The 20,796-nt window shown below is 39.5% G+C and overlaps 1 protein-coding gene across 2 annotated transcripts in view; it reads right to left on the bottom strand.

The window, feature by feature from the left end:
* Positions 1 to 8,009: 8,009 nt before the first annotated feature.
* LOC128502469 (multidrug resistance-associated protein 1-like) overlaps positions 8,010 to 20,796 on the bottom strand; it is a 28,279-nt gene continuing 15,492 nt past the window's right edge. Inside the window, exons 15-32 of one of the 2 annotated variants that reach the window (XM_053472314.1) lie at positions 20,345 to 20,432; positions 19,529 to 19,595; positions 19,313 to 19,439; positions 18,436 to 18,612; positions 17,981 to 18,148; positions 17,232 to 17,418; positions 16,924 to 16,996; positions 16,751 to 16,844; positions 15,665 to 15,872; positions 14,847 to 15,157; positions 14,376 to 14,575; positions 13,920 to 14,046; positions 13,262 to 13,363; positions 12,988 to 13,134; positions 12,306 to 12,464; positions 11,937 to 12,103; positions 11,285 to 11,479; positions 8,010 to 8,174 (exon numbers count right to left, since the gene is read on the bottom strand). In XM_053472314.1, coding sequence (XP_053328289.1) covers positions 8,066 to 8,174; positions 11,285 to 11,479; positions 11,937 to 12,103; positions 12,306 to 12,464; positions 12,988 to 13,134; positions 13,262 to 13,363; positions 13,920 to 14,046; positions 14,376 to 14,575; positions 14,847 to 15,157; positions 15,665 to 15,872; positions 16,751 to 16,844; positions 16,924 to 16,996; positions 17,232 to 17,418; positions 17,981 to 18,148; positions 18,436 to 18,612; positions 19,313 to 19,439; positions 19,529 to 19,595; positions 20,345 to 20,432 — 2,706 coding nt within the window. In that variant the 3' untranslated portion in view covers positions 8,010 to 8,065. Of the gene's footprint in view, positions 8,175 to 10,645; positions 11,097 to 11,284; positions 11,480 to 11,936; positions 12,104 to 12,305; positions 12,465 to 12,987; positions 13,135 to 13,261; positions 13,364 to 13,919; positions 14,047 to 14,375; positions 14,576 to 14,846; positions 15,158 to 15,664; positions 15,873 to 16,750; positions 16,845 to 16,923; positions 16,997 to 17,231; positions 17,419 to 17,980; positions 18,149 to 18,435; positions 18,613 to 19,312; positions 19,440 to 19,528; positions 19,596 to 20,344; positions 20,433 to 20,796 lie in introns of those variants that run through there. The other variant, XM_053472313.1, reaches the window with a different exon arrangement.

Raw genomic sequence — 20,796 nt, 5'->3', positions numbered from 1 at the left:
CTGTCTCTCTTTCGGATTGGGGAAGCCGTTTGCCTATTGCCCGTCCTCTGTATATTTAAATCCCCTCGCTGTATTACTCCTTACTGTAGGGGACCTCATGAGGTAACAAATTCCCTCCATATCAGATTAACCTGCAAGCCCAACTGGTGTGAGGATTGTGACGGACTCGTCGTATGGAGCAGCGGTATAGACTATAGAGCTTCACCGCGTGAGCCGCACAAATAAAAATGATACCTATATTGGCCAACTGAAGTATAATGGATTGCAAGCTTTCAAGACTGTCTAGGTCTCCTCTTCAGGCATATTGTACATAGGAATAATAAGCTGAATAAAAGACATAGAGAGTCTAAAAAGCTTGCAATCCGTTATACCGCAGTCTGCCAATAAAGGGATCGTCTTTAACAAATTTGCTCTTTCATATGGAACAATCTCAGCTTCTAAACCATTTAAAAGGGTAGCAGGTATTCCGTCAGCTGTGATATCTGGTATTGCGTCCGTTCATGTATAGTATAGATATATACTGTAAATATATCTATAATGCCACTCTGGCGTTTATTCATTAAGTTGAGGTTCGATGAAGCAATAAGTCACTGATTTCATTATGTCATGGAGGGCCGACCCTGACCAGTTACTCCTACAGGATGGTCGCGTTGGTCCAGCATAATGCGACGTGTCTCAGACGCCGGCTCACGCGATGCCATAGAGCGGAAGGAATCTGCACATAATGTGAAAGAAATTAGTGGGATTTTTATTGAATAAAATTCATCCCTTCAGTGAAAAAAGCAGAATGTTTCTATAAGACCCATTGTACAGCGCTGCAGAATAGGATGGCGCTATACGTTAAATACTGATAATAATTCACTTGATGACATGCTTTGGCGATCCCCATCTCATAGCACATACTCTGTCAGAGTCGCTGATACCCCCTCGGTCTGTTACAAATGCCCCTGGAAGGGGTTTCTGTAAAAGGATTTGAATTTGTTGATTACAGTAGAATAAGCAGTCAGAGGGGTTTATTAACTAAAGCGAGAGCTGACAGGAGAGTTTGCAGGATGTTTGCAGTTTTAACTCCTTGACGTCACCATACGTTATGAAGGTCCGACCCAGGTGATCTTCTGCCCTTCATTTTAACCCCTTCCCTGCCAAGAGTTTTAGTATTGTTTTTGCCATTTTTACCATATGTTTGTTTAATTAAAATTACTCCATTCTGTGTTTGATTTACCCGGACCGAAAAGCTTAAATCAGACAGATTTCTTTCAGACAGATTTCTTTCAGAAGTCTCCTCACCCGCTGAATTATGCATTATACAGGGCCAGCTCAGCCCTTCTACTTGCCAGTGTTGAGCCTACATAATGAATATTGTCTCCCGACAACTCTCATCTTAGTGAATAAACCCCAAAGATTCTCTGTATCGCAGAAACCCGAACAACTCCCAGATCTTTATGTGTGAGGAAATATTTGTATAAAATGACAATTACATCGCTTCTGTTTTATGTCCTTAAACGGCACAACTTAATATCCGTTTCCTTTTCGTTTTAACTAAATTTTTACTACTTCAATTCCATTTCCCAACCTTTTCATTGTTACAATTGTTTCCACTTCATGATAATCCGTTTTATTACTAGACTAAAGTAAGCAGAATGTCCAGCTTTTGCTAAACTGCAAACCCTATCATTCTCAGCAAAGCCAAAATCCATACACAAAACAAAGAGAGTTATGACTTCACAGCCATAGATGTAACTTTTTATTTTTTACACGGAATTACAACAATAACACAAATAAAATCATTTGAAATGTTTTATGACTATTGACGTGTAAAATAATGTTCTATAGGCCAGTAATATATATCATAGAGGTATAAATAACATAGATTTTACTCTTCAGGGACATCGCTGGATCATTGTCTTAGGGCTCACATCTTATGGTGTTTGAATTCTGCCCTGGGTTGGGGTGTTGGGGTCAGATTGGGCATGTAGGAGGTACAATGGGGCAGAGAGAATGGGGCACAGAGTTTGGATTTGTCTACATCTTCTACTATTTCTACAATCACACCTGATGCCTGGCGTTTGTTCAGTAGGTGTCTTTGGTCTTCCCCATGATTGATTTGTGACGTGCAGGTAGCTATCTCTTCCTTCTCTCTTCCAGGTCTGGTTGGCTTCAGATGTGAGGAACAACAAAAAATTGGCCATCAAGGTTGTGAAGAAGAGAGCCATGCTGGGATCCCTGAGAGAGAGCATCTTTGTGGAACGGAGGGTCCTTGAAATCGCAAGTGGAAGTTCCTTCCTGACCCAGGCATACGGCACCTTCCAATCCAAGGTATGGGAATCACGTAAATGGACCTTTATGTTACTGGAACATTCAGATACTGGCCCATAATTTATTAAAATGCTTTCTCACTCGGATTTAAAGTGATTTTATACACCCCTTGCCAAGCAGTCGCTAGAGTTTTCCTAAAGTGGGGTGGGTAAACTAAATAAAAATGTATAGTGTATCCAGGATGAGAGCTGAACGTTAATTGGTTTTTAATTAATTATAATTAACTTCCTAAACAGGACCACCTCTTCTTTGTGATGGAATACGTGAACGGAGGGGACCTGTTTTCCTACCTGGAACAGAACGGGAAGCTGGATCTCCGCACTCTAACGTAAGGCTTGTTGGGTTTTTGTAGGGAAAACAGTTTTTCTGTGAATGAAGAGAATGAGAGAATGGAATATTTTAGAATGTGTCAGCGGCAGGGTTAACATGTAAAGGAAATAAATGAAAATTACAGGGGTTAACCCAGACAGCGTTATCCTGCTAGGAATGTATTCATGTTTAAGGCTTTCTATTTGATAAATGTTCTGATCTTTGCAGATTCTTTGCTGCGGAGATAGTATGCGGACTGCAATATCTGCACTCGAGAGGAGTCATTCATCGGTGAGTAATAGCGATAACACTTATAGTTTGAACTCTCTGTTCTTTCCCCATCACACCATTAACTTAGTTATTTAAGCTTTAATATTTTATTATTATATATCTGTTTATATTTATTCTCTTTCCAGAGACCTGAAACCCGAAAACATCCTTCTGGACAGCACAGGACACCTGAAGATCGCCGATTTCGGACTGGCGTTGGAGGGCATTTTCGGCGAAACAAAAGCAAGAGGATATGCTGGAACATTAGGCTACATCGCACCGGAGGTAATTAATACTAAACAGGACCGGCATGTATAACTATTATCAAAACGTCATTAATACCGAAGCGTTCATCACTACGAAGCTTTTTAAGTGAATGGCTAATGAAACTTTTGTTTTTTGTTTTCCGCAGATGCTGAAAGGAAAAAGATACGACGCTGCGGTGGACTGGTGGTCGTTTGGAGTGATCTTATATCAGATGGCCTCAGATGAAGAACCGTTTTATAGCGGCCACAGCAGTGACATGGTGGTCAGATCAACACTTCAGGACACACCGGACTATCCCGAGTACCTGAGCGCTGACACCAGACACCTGCTAGTAAAGGTAGGTATAATCAGACGCCATGGAATAACGTTATGTGATAATAACGTGTTTTATGTAATAGTTTTATGCAGTCTTTTATTTGGCCAACAGCAAGAGATGGAAAGTTACATACTTTGTTACATAGTTACATCCTTCAACTGAAGATATTGTTGTCTCTCGGGTAACACCGCTGTATCCATATCATCTATTAATAATCGCTCCTTGTTTCTCTTTACAGCTCCTCTGCAAGAAACCGTCCAGGCGGTTGGGGGCAACTGGCCACATCCGAGAAGATCCTTTTTTCCAGTCCATTGACTGGGAGAAGCTGGAGGCCGGGACATTAGATCCACCCGTCTCACCAATCACAGTAAGTACATCGACAGAAATGTATACTAGTAAATGGCGAGTGTATGTATCATACGATTAGTTAGCTTTATAGCCTAATAAACAGATTGTAAAGAGGGGAATGCAGTAGGACCTGCGGGTTATGGAGATCGGTTAAGAATGGTGATATCTGCTGCGTAGATAAACAAGCTTGAGCAAGTAATGAGACGGCTCTGTAGGTTAAGAAATGTGTTTATTCTTTTTCTCTCTGGCTGCATTTATAAGTACATTGTAAAAGTGATTGCAGTGTCCTTTACAGTCAGGAGAGGGCTGGCAGGGGCTAATTACGTCTTTATCTTATCTGCTTTGACCTCAATGTTATGTGTCTCTTTTTGTGTACTTTTCTTGCCAGTCCACAACCTGGTAGAGCACAAACGGGATGCATTTTTAAAGTTTTCTTTTAAACTTTGTTGTGTGTGTTGGACACTAGACGGCACTACATACTGAGCCCATCTATGCCAGCCTATGCAGCCCACATTGTGCCATTTTAAAATGATGGATTGAAATCATTACAATATATTTTGCTTTATGTTTTTGTTGTGGATTTTACTAAAGTGAGTTTTTCATGTTTTCTGCATAGCCATCACTGGACGACTTTCTACCGGTAATAGACGGAAAAGCCATCTCATCGACAGAGGCCAAGAAGACGCCTTTCAGCAAGGAACAAACGCTGTTTAATGGCTTTTCCTTTACTAGCCCGGCGTGGGACATCTGATCACACCAGTCCGCTCTTCAACAAGATGTAGCCCAGCATACAGTCCAATCAGGGCCGGCCCGACAATGGAGCCGAGTGGGGCAACCGCTCTGAGTGCCGGCGCTCATTTCCGGCGCTCAGCATTACAAGCCGGCACCGAGACCGAACAGGGAGACTCGCCGCAGGACTGGTGAAAGGTAAGTATAAGGCGGCATTTTGCCTTGGGCCGGCCCTGACTCCAAGTGTACCTTCAACAAGAGCTACAACAACAGCTCTAGAAACATCGATCAACACCGGCACTGTCCACCTCTCTAAATATTCAGCTGCCATCAACATCATCAGGAAATGCCACTCTGTCCAGCTCTCCCTCCAGAGCACCACCATCTGCTCTCCCCATCACTATAGGAAGAAAACTGCTCTCTCCCAACTTTATGGAGATCAACTCTCTTCACCTCTCTAACAGGAGTCACCGTCTCTCTCCATCAAGAAGATCATCCTGTCAACCTCCTAATAATGCCTCCTTATCCATTTCTCCGATGTAAGCTCAGCGCCTGTAGAATCCTTTTGAGACAAGCAGCTGTACTCGCCAACTCATCAACAAGAGCGCTGCCGACACTCACCATGGGCTGAGCGAGGACTTCATGGATCATCGCCAGGACTTTTATTTTGTTTTTAATGCAGCGGATGGAGGTGGGAGTTAGGTTTGTGAGTAGAAACATAATTTAAAGTTTCAGGCAACTAGGAAATTAGTGAATTTGTGAGTTGCCTGCTTTTTAAAATGTTTTCACTCACACACGCTCACACCTCCTACATGCAAATAGTTTTTTCCCCGAGTGCTAATATGAGTTGGCTTTAATGAATTTTTGTCATTATTTCCCAACTCGCAAGCGCTCGTTAATAGGGAATAGGCCTGTTGAAGAACATGTCGGCGAGGGACACTCCGTACCAAGAGCCTGGGAGTGATGGACTTTTCCCACGGGGCAGGAAATAAAGAATGGAGAAGAATGGAGAGATCTCCGGGGGATTACGTTTTCCCAGGTATGTAGAGCAAGAATTGGGATTTAGTCAAACTATATAGCTGCAGCCCTCACTATAGCCAAGTACTCTAGTATGGAGAGTCCTAACCTAGCTGTATTGCTTACCATGTGACCATTTTTCTCTATTGAAATAACAAATGCATGTTCAGCCATAGAGGTAATGGGAACATGTGCTCCCGATACCTGCGCATGCATAAACAGAAAGGTAGGGATTAGTGAAGAAAAAGATTTGCTTCACTGATCCCTTAAAGAAATATTGCGGGCATGACTGCCCCTTTAATACCCCTGTGTCTCTCCTGTAATTTATACCCCTCTTTGTATACCATTATTAAGTACCTCTGTGGGGGACGGGGTACTTTGGCATAGTGACGGGCTAAAATATATATGGATATAGTGTGACTAAATCCAGGGTGTTTTAGGGCACTGATAAGATTAGCAGTATGCGTTAAGTAAGTTTATATATGCTTATATTGTTTGTCTTATAAAAGGCAATTTAGTAATGTTATGTTATACCTTCCATATGTTTTATATACGTGCCGTATAGCTTTAAATATAAAAATATATATATTTATATACTATTTTTTTTAAAAAATTAAAAAATATACATGTTTTATACATACTTTTTTGTACTTAGATTAATGTTTCTTGAATGAAATGTTGAAATGTGTTAGACTAGTATCTAATAGTGTTAAGTTTAACAACATATTTATAGAATATTTATATTTTATTTATAATAGAAATTAAATATAAAAAAATACAAAAAAATACAAAAAAACAAAAATACAAAAAAATTTGTTTATATATATGTATATATGTGATCCCTATAAAATATATTGATATCATAAGTAGATAAACTGTAGCTTACTTGTTTATATATAATATAAATGACATATAGTAGTAAGTATCATTATAAATAAGTTTATATATCAGTATATAGATAGTAATATTATTGCATGCGTAGAATAAGAATGGCCATTTATTGCGACGGAATCCTCAATGTTTTCATCATAGATAAGTATTTTTAGATCTGTAGTTAGTCTGATATGAATGTAGGATAGAGACAGTTCAGCCATTTTTAACCTGACGTGTAAATGTCACATGGTGCTGGCCATCGTATGTAAAGTGCTGCCCAGTAGGGTATAGCATCTGTATGTTCTTCCACAAATTATATCAATTACTGTAGGGCCGTCACTGAATCCCACAGACGGTACATTTTACTTGTTGCTCAGCATCATGTAACATTTATGTGTCCAGTTAAAAATTGCCCCATGGTAAGCAATAACACTAGGTTAGGACCCGCTGAATTGAGGTACTTTGGCGTAGTGGCGGGCTAAGCAATACATGGCCATACAGTGTGACTGAACCATCAGTATGCTTGTATTTCACAATAGAGAAACCAACGGCTTCTTTCCCCGGAGCCGCGTTTAGAAACGGTGCCCGGATTTTAATACAGACCCGCAGTATGTATGTTCAATACATGAAGAAAAGAGAAGGTATGAAGTGTCATCAAGCTCATCATTTGGAAGAAGAATAGTTCTGACACGAAGCCGGGGGGACCACCTGGCTTTACCTGTACCCCGGGCAAGAAGGTACCACCCCGTCCTCTGGAGAAGATATTGTTTCATTTTCTTTCAAAAATAAAAAACAAAATCTGTTTGAACATCTCCGGTTTCAAATTTCAGATGCAGGAGCACCCCACTCTCTTCTGTAAAACTGTAAGAACGGCGGAGCAATCGCAGGAATCCTAGACGAGGGAGCAAACGCAATGAGGGTCCACCGCCCAGCAGGTGTGGGTTCCATCTCTGAGACATATCATCAGCGACATCTTCCATTAAATGCGTTTCATTATTGTACTGTACTGTAACACTGAGTCAGCTCTTTGAATACGGAATATATTTTATTTTAATATATACTGATCATTTCTCTTATGATTTTTGGCTATTGCTGACCAATGGACTAAAAATAGGCATCTGTGCAATAAAACTTTAGCCATCTCATCAGCGTTCCAACCAACTGCAAATTGGTGGCTACTGACTGAGACGGCTGGGGGTTCAAGCAATGATCTCTCTTCTGCATCACGCCGTGTTCTTTGATGCACAGGGACACTCGGTGAACTCGTGGATATATCTCTTGTCTCCATTCACTAAAAGATTAAATGATCAGTATGTTAAGCAATATTTCCACTGACCAGACTCAACGAGATCCCCCGGAGGCAGAGGACACATGGGGGTATGTTTGAGTTTGGGAGGGGGGCACTGGTGGATTCCTGGGGAGACTTATTACTTGCCTTCCCACCCCATTCATGTCTAAGTAACCCTAGGTTTTAATACCTGAAAAGGTTGTACTAGTAAATATTAATTCACATGTAAACTATTTTTTTCATATTTAATAAAAAGATTGGGAAAAACGCATTTCTTGTTTTTACTTCCTTTTGTCTAGGCATAACCGTTAGTCAGTATGCCAACAGAATATTTAAATAACGTTAGCATCCTTTGCCATGGAATGAAACAGTCCTTTATTCTGCAGAAGTCTTGAAAGAGTGTGAAATTCAACAATTTCACCTTTGTCAAAAACCACAATTCTGCAAACAAAGAGCAAAATACATTTACTTTACAAGGTGAATTGAGCTCCACTGTAATTTTAATTGTAATATTACAACCTACAGTATTTATAAAAACAATATTTAAATGCCCACTGAAATCCTATAGCAGGTTACATCACACCAATTGGTCAACATCTACCCACAAAGCTTAGATAGACTTTAAAGTGTTAATAATACATTTTAGGAAGGTCCACTCAAAAATCCTTTGCTGATGAAGCAAAAAAAAGGTTCTTACTAATGTCAGCCTTCATTTCTTTAGAACTGCTGTAGATTTCTGGTTTTATATTTCTCATTAAATCATCCAAAGCGTTTTCTGAGGCTGTCTGGGGAGAAGAAAGTCAAAGCTCCTTTATCTCATTTGGAGGCCTTTTCTTCCTTTTCCCTGCCTTTGATACACTGATGTTTAGGGGGCATAATTGTGCGACGTGCAGATACGTCAAGTGGTTCAAGCAAAATGATAGAACCGTGTTCTTTTCTCATCCTCTTTTTTTTTCTTCTTGCCTCCTTCCACCCTCCTTCTTCTCTCCTCTCTCCCCTCCCCCACCTCTCCTGTCCTTTGGCTTTTAGCACTCTTATCCTCTTACCCCCCCCATTAAGATTGAAAGTTATAGTCAGAGCGTTTGCATATAGGTTTGTTCAGAACAATATAGATAGCAAAGAAGTGCCTTTATTTATTTCCCTCCTTATCTGCAGCACCCTGTCTTGTCCTATGCCACAAGAATTGCTGATAACAATAGTTGGAGAGCCTACGTAGCCAATGTATACGATAGATGGTATATTTTAGTGAAGATGCAGCCTCCATTCAGCACCACCGTCGTTTCTGTATATAAGTATATCTCACTGGTTCGGCGGCAGCGGGTAGAGCACCAAATCCCTCTTGCTGTCGGCTCTCCTATCTTCGGATATTCCTCGTTCCGCTTTGAATCTGCCGTGACAGAATTGCGGTCTAGAGCGTCTTCACCCAGGCTGAATCTCTATCCCTTCATGTCAACCATGAGGAGTCCCCTCACTTCCGCCTTCTGGAGCGTGCGATGTCACGTCATCTCGTCACACTAGAATCCCACCCCGGAATCAGATTTTTTAAAGCATATTAATGAAAGTTAAAGTTATTGTCTGATCTTGCACTTTTCTTTGTTTCATTCCATAAAGGTTACTGCCTGAAACACAAGTTGGCCTCTACATGAAATTTTGCAGAGGTGAAAAAATATCACCAAAATTACTAAATAAAGGCACAGTATTTATAGGAAAATTTAATGAGACCAAAATTTCAAAAATATAACACACCCACATAAAGGGAAATAATATACATTTTTGTTTTGGATAAACGCTCTTTTTAGTTTCAATAATAGCTACAATAGGACTTAATATGAATAACTAATTTGCATAGAAATCTACATTTTGTTACATTGATTTGGCTAGAGGAATAAAAAAGTTATTTTTTACATTTCACTCAGAGTATGACAGTGCTATAATGTTACAAAATATTTTATTAAATATTAATGTTTTTTACCACAATATAAAGTATTTGACAGTGATACAGCTGCTATAAAACATTTTAATATGAATGCCTTGTCGCATTGTGTTACCAGCATGAATACAAACATTGTGGTTTTTTGTTTTCGTTAAAACACATTCTCTACAAGGAATAAGTATTAGTAATAATTAGTAATAATTAAGGGTAGAGTCTGTAGATTGAGGTAGATGTGCTGAGGCCATTCTGAAACCGTGTAATAAATTAGATTTGCTTTCTATGTGATATTTCAGATTTTCCCCACTTCAAGCTGTATTTCTATAGAGTTAAAAACCATACAAGACAATGACTTCATTCAATATTAAAAAGTACATTTTCTTGCAGTGAACTTTACTATTGGGCAGAACACACGTTTATAAAAACCATCCATTTAGAAAACTTTCCATTTTTGATGAGTAGCTATTTCACTTAACCCTCTACCCTCATAATGGATTCTATAATCCTTGATACCAAACATGCTTCAGATAACATATTATCCTTCATGTGCAACATGCTTCATCTAACATACTATCCTTCATAACCAACATACTTCAGCAGAGTGCTCATCTTCCATCTTTCTGTAAAACACATCGGAATAGATATAATACATAGATATAATACCCGTTATTCTTCGCAGGATAATACGGAATATTTCCACTAAATGAAAGATCCCCAGAATTTCCCAAAATAGTAAATATAGAATCCTCCGTACCCTATGTCATTCCGATCGTGCTAATAGCGACAATACGTTTAACCCATCACAGCTCATGTGTCCATGATCAAAAACTAGAATTACTGCTACCCAGGGTAAATGGCAAAGTGGCAAGTTTTCATGGGGTTAAAAAATGTTAGGACATACAAATTAATAGGAGTAACATTCTTAATGCTATACTTGGTTATATAGAAGATGAAACAGTATCTTTAATATAGGCGATGTACGTTTTGTGCTGCACTTCTTCTAGATCTCTTCTTAAAACTCTATTCCTTACATTTGGTCCATCATACACCGGGGGCTCCCACCTAGTTTTCCATGCGTGAGAAGACACCTAGTTGAGCTAGATTGGACTAGGGACGCTTAGGGGCCTGGTTGGTGGGGAGTGGATGGAGCCAGGCAGGAAATAGGCAGAGCTGCGCACAACTCCATCCTTGCTGCAGATCAAAAGGCTGCACCAGAGACCCAGTAGTCTGGAGCTACAAAGTGTGGCCATTTGGAATTAAATGACATTTTTTATTTACCCGTTTTGTCTAGGCATAACCGTTAGTCAGTATGACAACAGAATATTTAAATAATGTTAGCATCCTTTGCCATGGAATAAAACAGTCCTTTATTCTGCAGAAGTCTTGAAGGAGTGTCAAATTCCACAATTTCCCCTTTGTCAAAAACCACAATTCTGCAAACAAAGAGCAAAGTGAATTAAGTTCCACAGTATAATTTATCAGCATAACAGAAACAAATAATTGTAATATTACAACCTACAGTCTTTATAAAAACAATTAATATTTCAATGCTCACTGAAATTATATGGCAGGTTACATCACTCCAATTTAGTTTGTTGATGAAGCATAAAAAGGTTCTTACCTTGTGTAATCTAGGATTGTGTTGAGTCGATGAGCAATGGTTATCACGGTGCAATCTTTAAACTCTTGTCTTATGGTTGACTGGATGAGGTCATCAGTCTCCAAGTCCACAGCGGCTGTGGCTTCATCTAGCACCAGGATTCTTGTTTTACGCAGCAATGCTCGCGCCAAGCACACCAGCTGCCGCTGGCCAACACTGAAAGAGAAAACACCAAGTAAGCATTTTTCCCTCCACCCTATCGGTTACCTTAATCTGTTATGGAACGAGGGTACAAATACAAGCCCATACACTTAGTGAATACACACTAGTCCTTATACAAAGTGAGGCTAACTCTTCTATCACTGAGCGCAGACGAAAGTGCAGGCAGCACGGAGGTTGTCTACGCGCATCGCGCATACCTTCCCCGGCTGCCAGAGAGGAGAATCCCTATAGGGTTGTCTTATATTCAGGGTTTTTTTCCCTAAATTAATATTCAGATTTTGGGTGGTCGTCTTATAATCAGGGTCTTATAATCGAGCAAATACGGTAGTTACTCATACAATTAACTCTACGAGTTACAATAAATGTCTTACCATACAACATGCTAGCAAATAGAAACTAGAACCAGGCTGCAAGACTAAACATTGATTTTCGTGATCTTATTGGGCAATACCTTAGATTCTCTCCTCCTTCAGTGCAGATATGTTCTAGTCCATCTGGTAAGGTTGCCACAAATGATTTTAAATGAGCCAACTCCAAAGCAACCCATATATCTTCATCTGAATAATTATCAAATGGGTCAAGATTCATTCGTAAAGATCCAGAAAATAAAACCGGGTCCTATAGAGACCACAAAAGAAAAATGTCTACAGATAACAGTCGAAAAGGCTGAATTCACAAAAACAAGCGACATATCTTTATTCCATATTATTATATGTTTTGTTTTTTTACAAGGCCAAAAGTCAAAAAAATGGGCATGACCCGTCCTTTAAAATCAATCTGAAATAGGGTAGGGTATGCACTAATGGGTGCATTTTCTTACCTGTGGAATTATTGTTAATTTCGATCTAAGTTCATGAAGTCCTAGATTTGAAACATCTGTTGCATCAATGCATATTTTTCCTGTTGCCGGCTCAAGAATTCGAAACAAACCTAGGGTGAGTGAGGACTTCCCAGCTCCTGTTCGTCCAACTATTCCAATCTGTAAACAGAAAAGCGAAAGATTTTAAATGTAAATTGTGAGAGTGAGGTGGTCATTTCTGTATCTCTCTCCCATCTTTTTGTTGTCTGTTGTTCTCTTCCTGTAGATAGACAACAAAGGAGGAAGTGCTCACTGAATTTTCACTCTGTTTGCAACAGTGTATTATTATTAACGTAGCACCACCATATTGCACAGAGCTGTACAATGGCAGCTGCTATGATGTCATTACACTGCACATACATGGGGTGCCCCTAGGACCAGAAGTCTCCTAGGAGCCATAGTTATAACTTCAGCACACGGATCACATCACCAGGGGATATCTGCCTTTCTCCGGATTTTGCAGAGGGTAGATTATAGCATCTGTGTGTATATAATGTTATTCTCTAATGATAAAGATCTGAGTTGTACCAGTCAGCTGTCATGCCCCATGGCTCTTATCCTTATCTCCTAAATAAATAAATATCTACCTAAATAAAAATACATTTGGACAACAAAGAGTAAAAAAAAAACAGCCCATTCAAACCTTTTCTCCTGGTTGGATAGATGCGGTGACATTCTTCAGAGCAAATTCTAGGTCCTTTCTGTATCTTAGACCATAATCCTGGAACTCAATTCTACCCGCACTAGGCCAGCCGTCTAGTTCAGATGCATGATCAGAAGTCCATGGAGCCTGGACGTATACAAATAAGGTTATTTACCTGTTTTCCAGTTGATTTACAAAAAAAAGTGAATTGTCTACATTTTAATTAGCATGGTGGCAGGAAAGCAGGAATAACTGATACTGAAAAAACATTTACCTCCGGTTCCGCATCACAATATTCCTTGACCCTCTCCACAGCGACAGAGTTGGTTTCCATATCGGTGGCGGCGTGAACGGCCTCTTTTAAAACCCCAGTTAGCTTGACGGATAAGATGACAACGAACCCATTAGGATCAAAACAGATATTTACATACGTTTAGTAATGTAAGAAGCTGATTGTAACATACTTACCGGCCCAATAAAAAGCTAATAAATTTCACTAATAAAGGGGACAGTGATATTTACTAAACTTCGCACAGGTCTTTGTTTTCCCCTCTAAGTATTGATTCCTTTCCCACGTGAAGAATATGATGTTATTGAAAAATGTAAATTAAGGCACATATTCTCATATATATTATATTTAATTTTTATTTATTTATATATTTATTTAACTCTGAAGCATTTTCCCCTTATACACGTATAGGTTTAAGTAGGTATATAATATACACACATTGCATATATCTTTCATTAACCTTTTAATGATCAATTAGCAAAAAAAGGAAAAGTATTTTAGCATTTGAATGAGAATGTGATCTATTGGTGACTACCTTTCTACTTTTCTAACATTTTGGTTTTGCACATGCCATACATAAGGTGGCACAATATTTACTTAGGAAGTAAGATTTATTAGTGACAACTAAATCAACAATAATTACCCGTAATGAGTTCACTACAGCTAGGCCAACCAGTCCGGGGGTGATGCTTTCTCTGAACAGGACACCAACGATAGCCACTATGAAAACTATGAAATTACTCAGGAGATCGCAGCGAATACTCAGCCACCTAAAGAATTAAAATGGAAAAGTCATGAGAGATTTTATAAAATAAAACATTCCAAAAGTGGTCATTTTCTTTAGGTTTACATCAACAAATTTTTAATTCTAATACACAGGACCCCCCACACACACTCCTGTACCGCACCTATATATCTTGCGTTAGACATACCTGGCTGGATCTAGAGAAAAACATGAATTAATACCTATTGGTATATTCACCATTACTGGAGTTTCTCATGCGTATTTAGTTACAAAAGCGTTTAAGCCGAGCAGGTAGAACAGACTCTTGAATGTATGCTGACCTCTGAAGCTGTAAGTTTATATAATACAACGTACCGATTGGCAACGAAGCTAGAGAAATAGAAGCGCTGGTTGGTGTTAAGGCGCAGATTGCTCTCCTGAACAAATCGCTCTTGCTCTCTGAAGGCTCGAATGACGTTCACTCCTTGCAAGGTTTCATTAAAATGAGTGTAGAGGGGAGATTTACTAACAGAATCCAAGCGTTTCAGCTGCCGAGATGTAGCTACATAAAATCTCTTTACAAGAAGAAGACAAGGAGAGAATCAGTCTGTATATATATATATATATATATATATTCTATTTTACTAGTAAATGTAATGATACACATTTCTACCCAAACCTTTGTATGTTAAAATCCAAGTGTAGTCAATACCATTCGATGTTTTTTCCCCGAAACACTACTGATTACTAATTACTGTGTTGAGAATAGGAGAGGCAATCGGATGTCATGCCCTCTGCCCACCCCACATTACATTCTTTTAAATACATTGTTAATAGAACACTTACTTGTAGAAAGAAATACAAGAGCCCCAGAGGAATAAAAGCCACTGCAGCAAGTGGCGTGGCTATCGCAATAACCAACAAAATCTCCACTATGGTCAGCGACATCAACAAGAACAGCATCAGTATTTGCGGCACCACATTGTCTATAGTGTCCATCTCCTTGGAGAATCGGTTTGTAAGGTTTCCGCTAGGCGTGCGTTCAAAAAAACTTAGAGGACACCGAAGTATACTGTAGAGGAGTCTGGAGTGAAGCTGACGGGAAACCGAGACTCCCCCTATTATTATAGAGGCAGACGCGGCAAAAATTCCCAGAGCTGCAGAGGAACAAAATATCAAACATAGTTAACCGGGGGATAGGTCTAAACAGACCTGAAAAAGCGCATTAACACTTACATAGAACTTCACAGACAACACTTTATTAAAACAGTTTTAGTTTACCTTCCCTTAAAGGTCCTTGTGTGTTATCACTGCCCCCCCATATGCATAATGATGAAGAGCACCTTTGGGCTAAAACTTTTTATTTCCTGCTTAGATGACTTGATTTGTATTCGGAGGATTTACTCACCCTAGGATTTCCATCAACAGCCAATAATGCCTGCTTTTGCCTACTGCTGAACACCACTCCATCAATTCATATGAATACCAAAATTGTAAACATACCTACTAATTCTGATTATGATCAGCCTGCCAGGATGGACACTAAGTGACACTTTTGTGACCATAAAACACATTTTCATATGTAAAAAGGGTGCGCCTATTTAAACAAAAGTATGCTTTGTTGTCTTAAACACAAAAGTTTAAAAGAACACACAGAAACTCACCTTGCAACATCCCTAAAAAGCCATACACCCCAAGACGTAAGCTTGTGTGTTGCTGCATTCCGTTTACTACAGGATCATCAGCCCACAATCCAATCCAGTAATTATGACCCAATGCAGCAGCTTGTTGGATAATAAAAAATACAGCACTGAGAATCAGGTACCACTTCCCCATGATTTTGAGATACTCCAAATACACCGACAGTTTTACCTAAAAAGATAATATTAAAAACGTACAATCTGAAAATCAATAAAACACCAATAAATACAATAATACATTTAGTGCACCCAGTGTTTTGAATTGTATTTTCATGTTCGAACATAATTGCATAAAGCACATGAGAGGTGATTATTTTGATACTTTAGGGCAATCTTGTCCATGGGAGATTTCAGCTTCTGAAAAGAAAATCGAGTTGACTGCAGACATTGAATTAGAAGACTGTGGTCAGTAACAGGGACTGGTATCAGCTTAAGTGTCATCTGTTCATATATATGCAATATGAAAATAAAACACATAAGCCATCGGCACAGGAAGAATGGACTCGCTGATATCGTCTGACACAGCAGGGTAACAGTGCTAGGAAACTACCATATATCCTGTAAAGATGGAAACCCGCCAGCTTTACATTTCCCTACATTGTGAATGCAAAGATCAAAAGGAATAGAAGGTTTGCGCATGCTAACAATGTAAGGAATATAACAACGTGGCGCAGCTGATCCGGAGAAGCATGAAGTCAGGTAAAGGTGAGAGCGCAGCATCACGTCCAAGAACTGCTACAACTCCACCGACGCTATCCAATATCAGGATGTGAATGGAGAGCGGCCTCCTCAATGTGAATTTATTGAATCATAAAGTCGACTATACTTTTCCTACTCTTTCTGGCTGATACACCAGGGACTAAAAGCTTATTGCATACGCGTTAACCACATGTAGGTGGCACTGGTGCATCACATACATAGAGCTTGGTATGTTTCTTTTACATTGCTCTTGGGACCACCCAAAAGTTAGCTTGTATTGTTCTCAGACTGGAAGCAAGACCATATGGATCGCGTTGCTGATGGAAATATACATGAAATAAAGTGCGTTACCCTGCCAGTGAGTGCAACATCTGCCTCTGTTAGTTTCCCAGCATCTGCGTAATCCTCATTCTCTCTGTTATCGGCATCCAGACAAATTTCTTCCCTGTGAGATGAATACGTGTTTATCTATTACAAAGTATTCTATTCCTGTGAATGAAATTTATGATTACAAAGAGTATTACCTTACAGAATTTTCACGGTGTACTTTCTTGCTTCCTTCCACCGATTCACAACATTCAGCGCCCTGAGCAGTTTCTACAGAGATTATTGACATAAGTAATTTAACATCAGTATACGGCAGACTGTTAGCTCGGCAAAGCAGTTTACAAGGTAAAGATTAATGAGAATAATCATCCAGATAATGATAATATTAAGAAAGGATATTTTAATGCATACATTACATGTTTTAATAAATCTATAGAACTGTAAATATAGGATTTGTGAAAAGTCACAGATCTGCTTGGAATAAAACTAGTCAAAAGGGCCTTACTTTCTAAAGGAGGTTCCTCCGCCTGCTCAGAGTTATTGGCATATGTCTGGAGGAATTCAGAGAAGGATCCATTTTTCTGTAGAAGTTCCGAATACGAGCCCGCCTCGGAGATTCTTCCATCGGACAGAACGATGATCTTGTCCACTTGCGGCAGGAAGCTAATTCCATGAGTTACAAGAACTCGCGTCTGCAAGTAATCGACAGGTATAAGCTCAAGAAGAGAATAGAGTTACATTGGCATGCATTCATCTGAAAGAAAGACACAACACTCACAGAACTAATCGGCAATGCTGATGTTCCGCCTGGTTAACGACCCACTACCTCTCCAGGACAAGTTGCCTATTACGATGACGGACCTTGGCATACATGCGCATCAGCGAGGACAGTGATCATGCTTTACAGCACAGAGGCCCATCCATAGCTGAGTAATGGCCGCACTAAGAACACGGATACCATTTTGCTCTGATTGCTAATCAGCTGGTATTACGTGAGGACATTTTGGTTAGACTAAAGAACGTGTCGATGTGTCATGCATTAGTAATAAAACTCATCAAACACAATGTTCTAAATTAAGTTAATCTATTTTTGATGTGAGCACAGACTTTCTCAATGATATGTAAGACCCACAAGACCCATTAACTGGTTTACCAAGAATAAGCCTTCTTTTAAGTCCCAACATGTCACTAAACGTAACGAAAGCTTATTTAAAACCCTTAATACAAAAGAAGCTGTCATACGAGCAAACTTACTTTATCTTTCAGCAAACCCTTAGGACCAATGACTTCTTCAAACAGCTGTTGTCCGACATGAGCGTCCACCGCAGAGAGAGGGTCGTCCAACAAGTACACATCACACTTTCTATACACGGCTCGAGCGATGCTGATTCTCTGCTTTTGTCCTCCTGACAAGTTCACTCCCTATATAAAGAAAGTCATATAAATATAACCTCAAAAGTATTAGGAAATTAAATAAATATTAGGACTCTCTTCTGGGACTAGCTCACCCACGCTTTCCTTGGCTTAAAGTACACATTTTGTATTATTATTTCAGTCACTACATAAAAGATACACAAGTCTTGCTAAAATATACATTTCACTATGATATTTGGGGTCGTTTAGGTTCCTACAGTACCAGTTAACGTAATAAGTCCAGACCATAACATTTCTATAACATTTTTATTGTTCTTTTTATGATGAATGCTTACCTTTTCTCCGATTTCTGTATTTTCACCTCCAGAAAGAATTTTTAAGTCTGGAAGCAATGCGCATGCACGAATAACATTGTCATACCAGTCTTTTTCAAACCGCCTTCCAAAAAGGACATTTTCCTTAAAGGTCGCATTAGGAATCCATGTTTGTTGGGGAACATAGGCAACAGAGCCCTAAATTAAATACAGAATGAAAACAATTACAGAAAAGTGAATGTCTCTTCAAAGACACCATGTCAGTTTCTTAGTTTAGAAGAAAAATTAACAGCTTAAATCTTCATGTACCCTTAACTGTGCAAACGTTCTGGTTTTCACCATATGAGCGCGAGTGGCTCCTTCGTTACTAGACTTAAAGTAGCACCCCAGCCCTTTTTTCTGATCTGAGCTCCGATTGAAATCAATGGGCATAGCAGGGCCAACTATATGTAAGCTGCCTGATGCTAGTACATACCCCCACTACATTTCAGGCATCCACCTATGTTGGGTGGCAGAGTTAGAGGTCTGGGATGCATTGAGGTAGGGTAATGGTGAGACCACCCACCAACCTCACACGTCAGGCAACCTCACAGCCCACAGCTTCAATGTTTTGCGAGGTGGCCACATGGGTGCTGTAATTAAAGTCTGTGCTGCAAAAGCATGTCAAAGCTTGCTGGGCAAGTCAATGGAGCTCCAATGACCTCCCCAACCAGCCCATAATCCCCACAGTCCCTTAATGGTGGAACAGAAGGACAGTGCCTGCGAATTAGGGCTTCCCTGCAAAAAGAATAACCGGACAGTATGCTACCATACATTCACTTTGGTTTATTGAATACCCAAGTTCATAACTCTACTCAACACTGTTGTTTTCGCAAAAAACTACTTGCAATCATGTTACCTTCATAGCAACTCGTCCTTCAACTTTCTCCATCTCCCCAAGTAACGCGGACAATAACGATGTTTTCCCACATCCAACTTGGCCAACAACAGCAACAAGCGAGCCCTTTGGAATGGTTATGTTGATGCTGCAGGTATAGAACATGATGTCAATGCCAACAAAATGCCAGACACGTACTTTGTATTGCTTATACCATAGAAAGACACCCGTACTAACCTCCTAAGTGATGGAGGCTCTGAAGAGGCCCACGTGAATGTGCCATCTTCTATGGTGATATCGCTTTCTTAACAGGGAATAAAAGAACATCATCACTAAATGTATTATAAAAACAGACCGATATTGAGTGAATAATCTGGCTACTGCCTTTCATCCAACAAGCACAATACTGAGTTTTATTTGCAGTGATAACTTAGTACATATCATCTTGCTCCAGCTCATCTCTAGTGCTAAGAAAGACCTTTTATCACACTGGTCCACACTGCTTTTTCACAAAGCAGACTCATCTCGTTCACTGTAGCACCTAAATTGTGTGTATTTTATCCACTTGTTATAGTTTCTAATTGGATAATATCCTACAATGTATTAAAATGCAAGATTAATATTTGTTCCTCTTAAGTTTCGGTGTCTTTAAAGAAGCAAAATAAAAGTTGCCACATATGACTTGTCACCCTCCCCCCGGGAACAAGTAACAAGTAACTATAGCATTCAAACTATAGCTCATTCTTCGCTTTTACAAAGTACCTGAGTATTACCGTATATTTATGATCCGATATAGATAACAATTCGCAAAAGTACCTACATCTACATCTAACCAGCAACCCATGTAAGAAGAAGAGCTTGACAGCTTGTTTCTTGTGGTCGCAGTCCTCCTTACAAGCTAAGTACACTAAATAACTTAACATAAAAACAAAAAATAACACTCATAATGTATGAGGGCTTCCTAGTTTCTTCCATTCTAGTATCACATTTGACAGTTAATAGGTTTATAGAAGAGAAACTTAGATAAACACAGAAAATATATAGACTACATACTGCTCAGAGAATCGATAATATCCACATTTCCTGGTTCCAGTTCTTCTTCTGAGAAATATTTGGCCAGTCGAGTCAAGGAAACTGAAGACTTTAATAAATATGACAAGAAAACACTGTTACGGGAATTAAATGCAGTCATATTTGGCATTTAGGAGAAACAGCCATGAAACAGCCATGAAGTGGTAAACCACTCACACTCACAGAGCGAAGCCTCCAGGAGCGTAACACATACAAATCGCCTCTCCCTCTAGCATCACTCGCTATAGACATCCAAACTGCCTCTGAAAGTAACATCAGCACAAGCACTGTGCGTTGGGACCGTCCAGAAATGGCTTTTCATGACTGCGCAGCTGCACACAAGCTATAGGAATGCATAGTGTCTACAACAAGGGGATAATGGACTAAGAATGTTCTTCAGAATGTGGGCACCTACAGCATACAAAGACATTCTA

The sequence above is a fragment of the Spea bombifrons genome, chromosome 7 (assembly GCF_027358695.1).
Source record: "Spea bombifrons isolate aSpeBom1 chromosome 7, aSpeBom1.2.pri, whole genome shotgun sequence".
Classification (NCBI taxonomy): Eukaryota; Metazoa; Chordata; class Amphibia; order Anura; family Pelobatidae; genus Spea; species Spea bombifrons.
The sequence above is the reverse complement of the archived record's forward strand: the minus strand, read 5'-3'. Positions and strand labels throughout refer to the sequence as shown.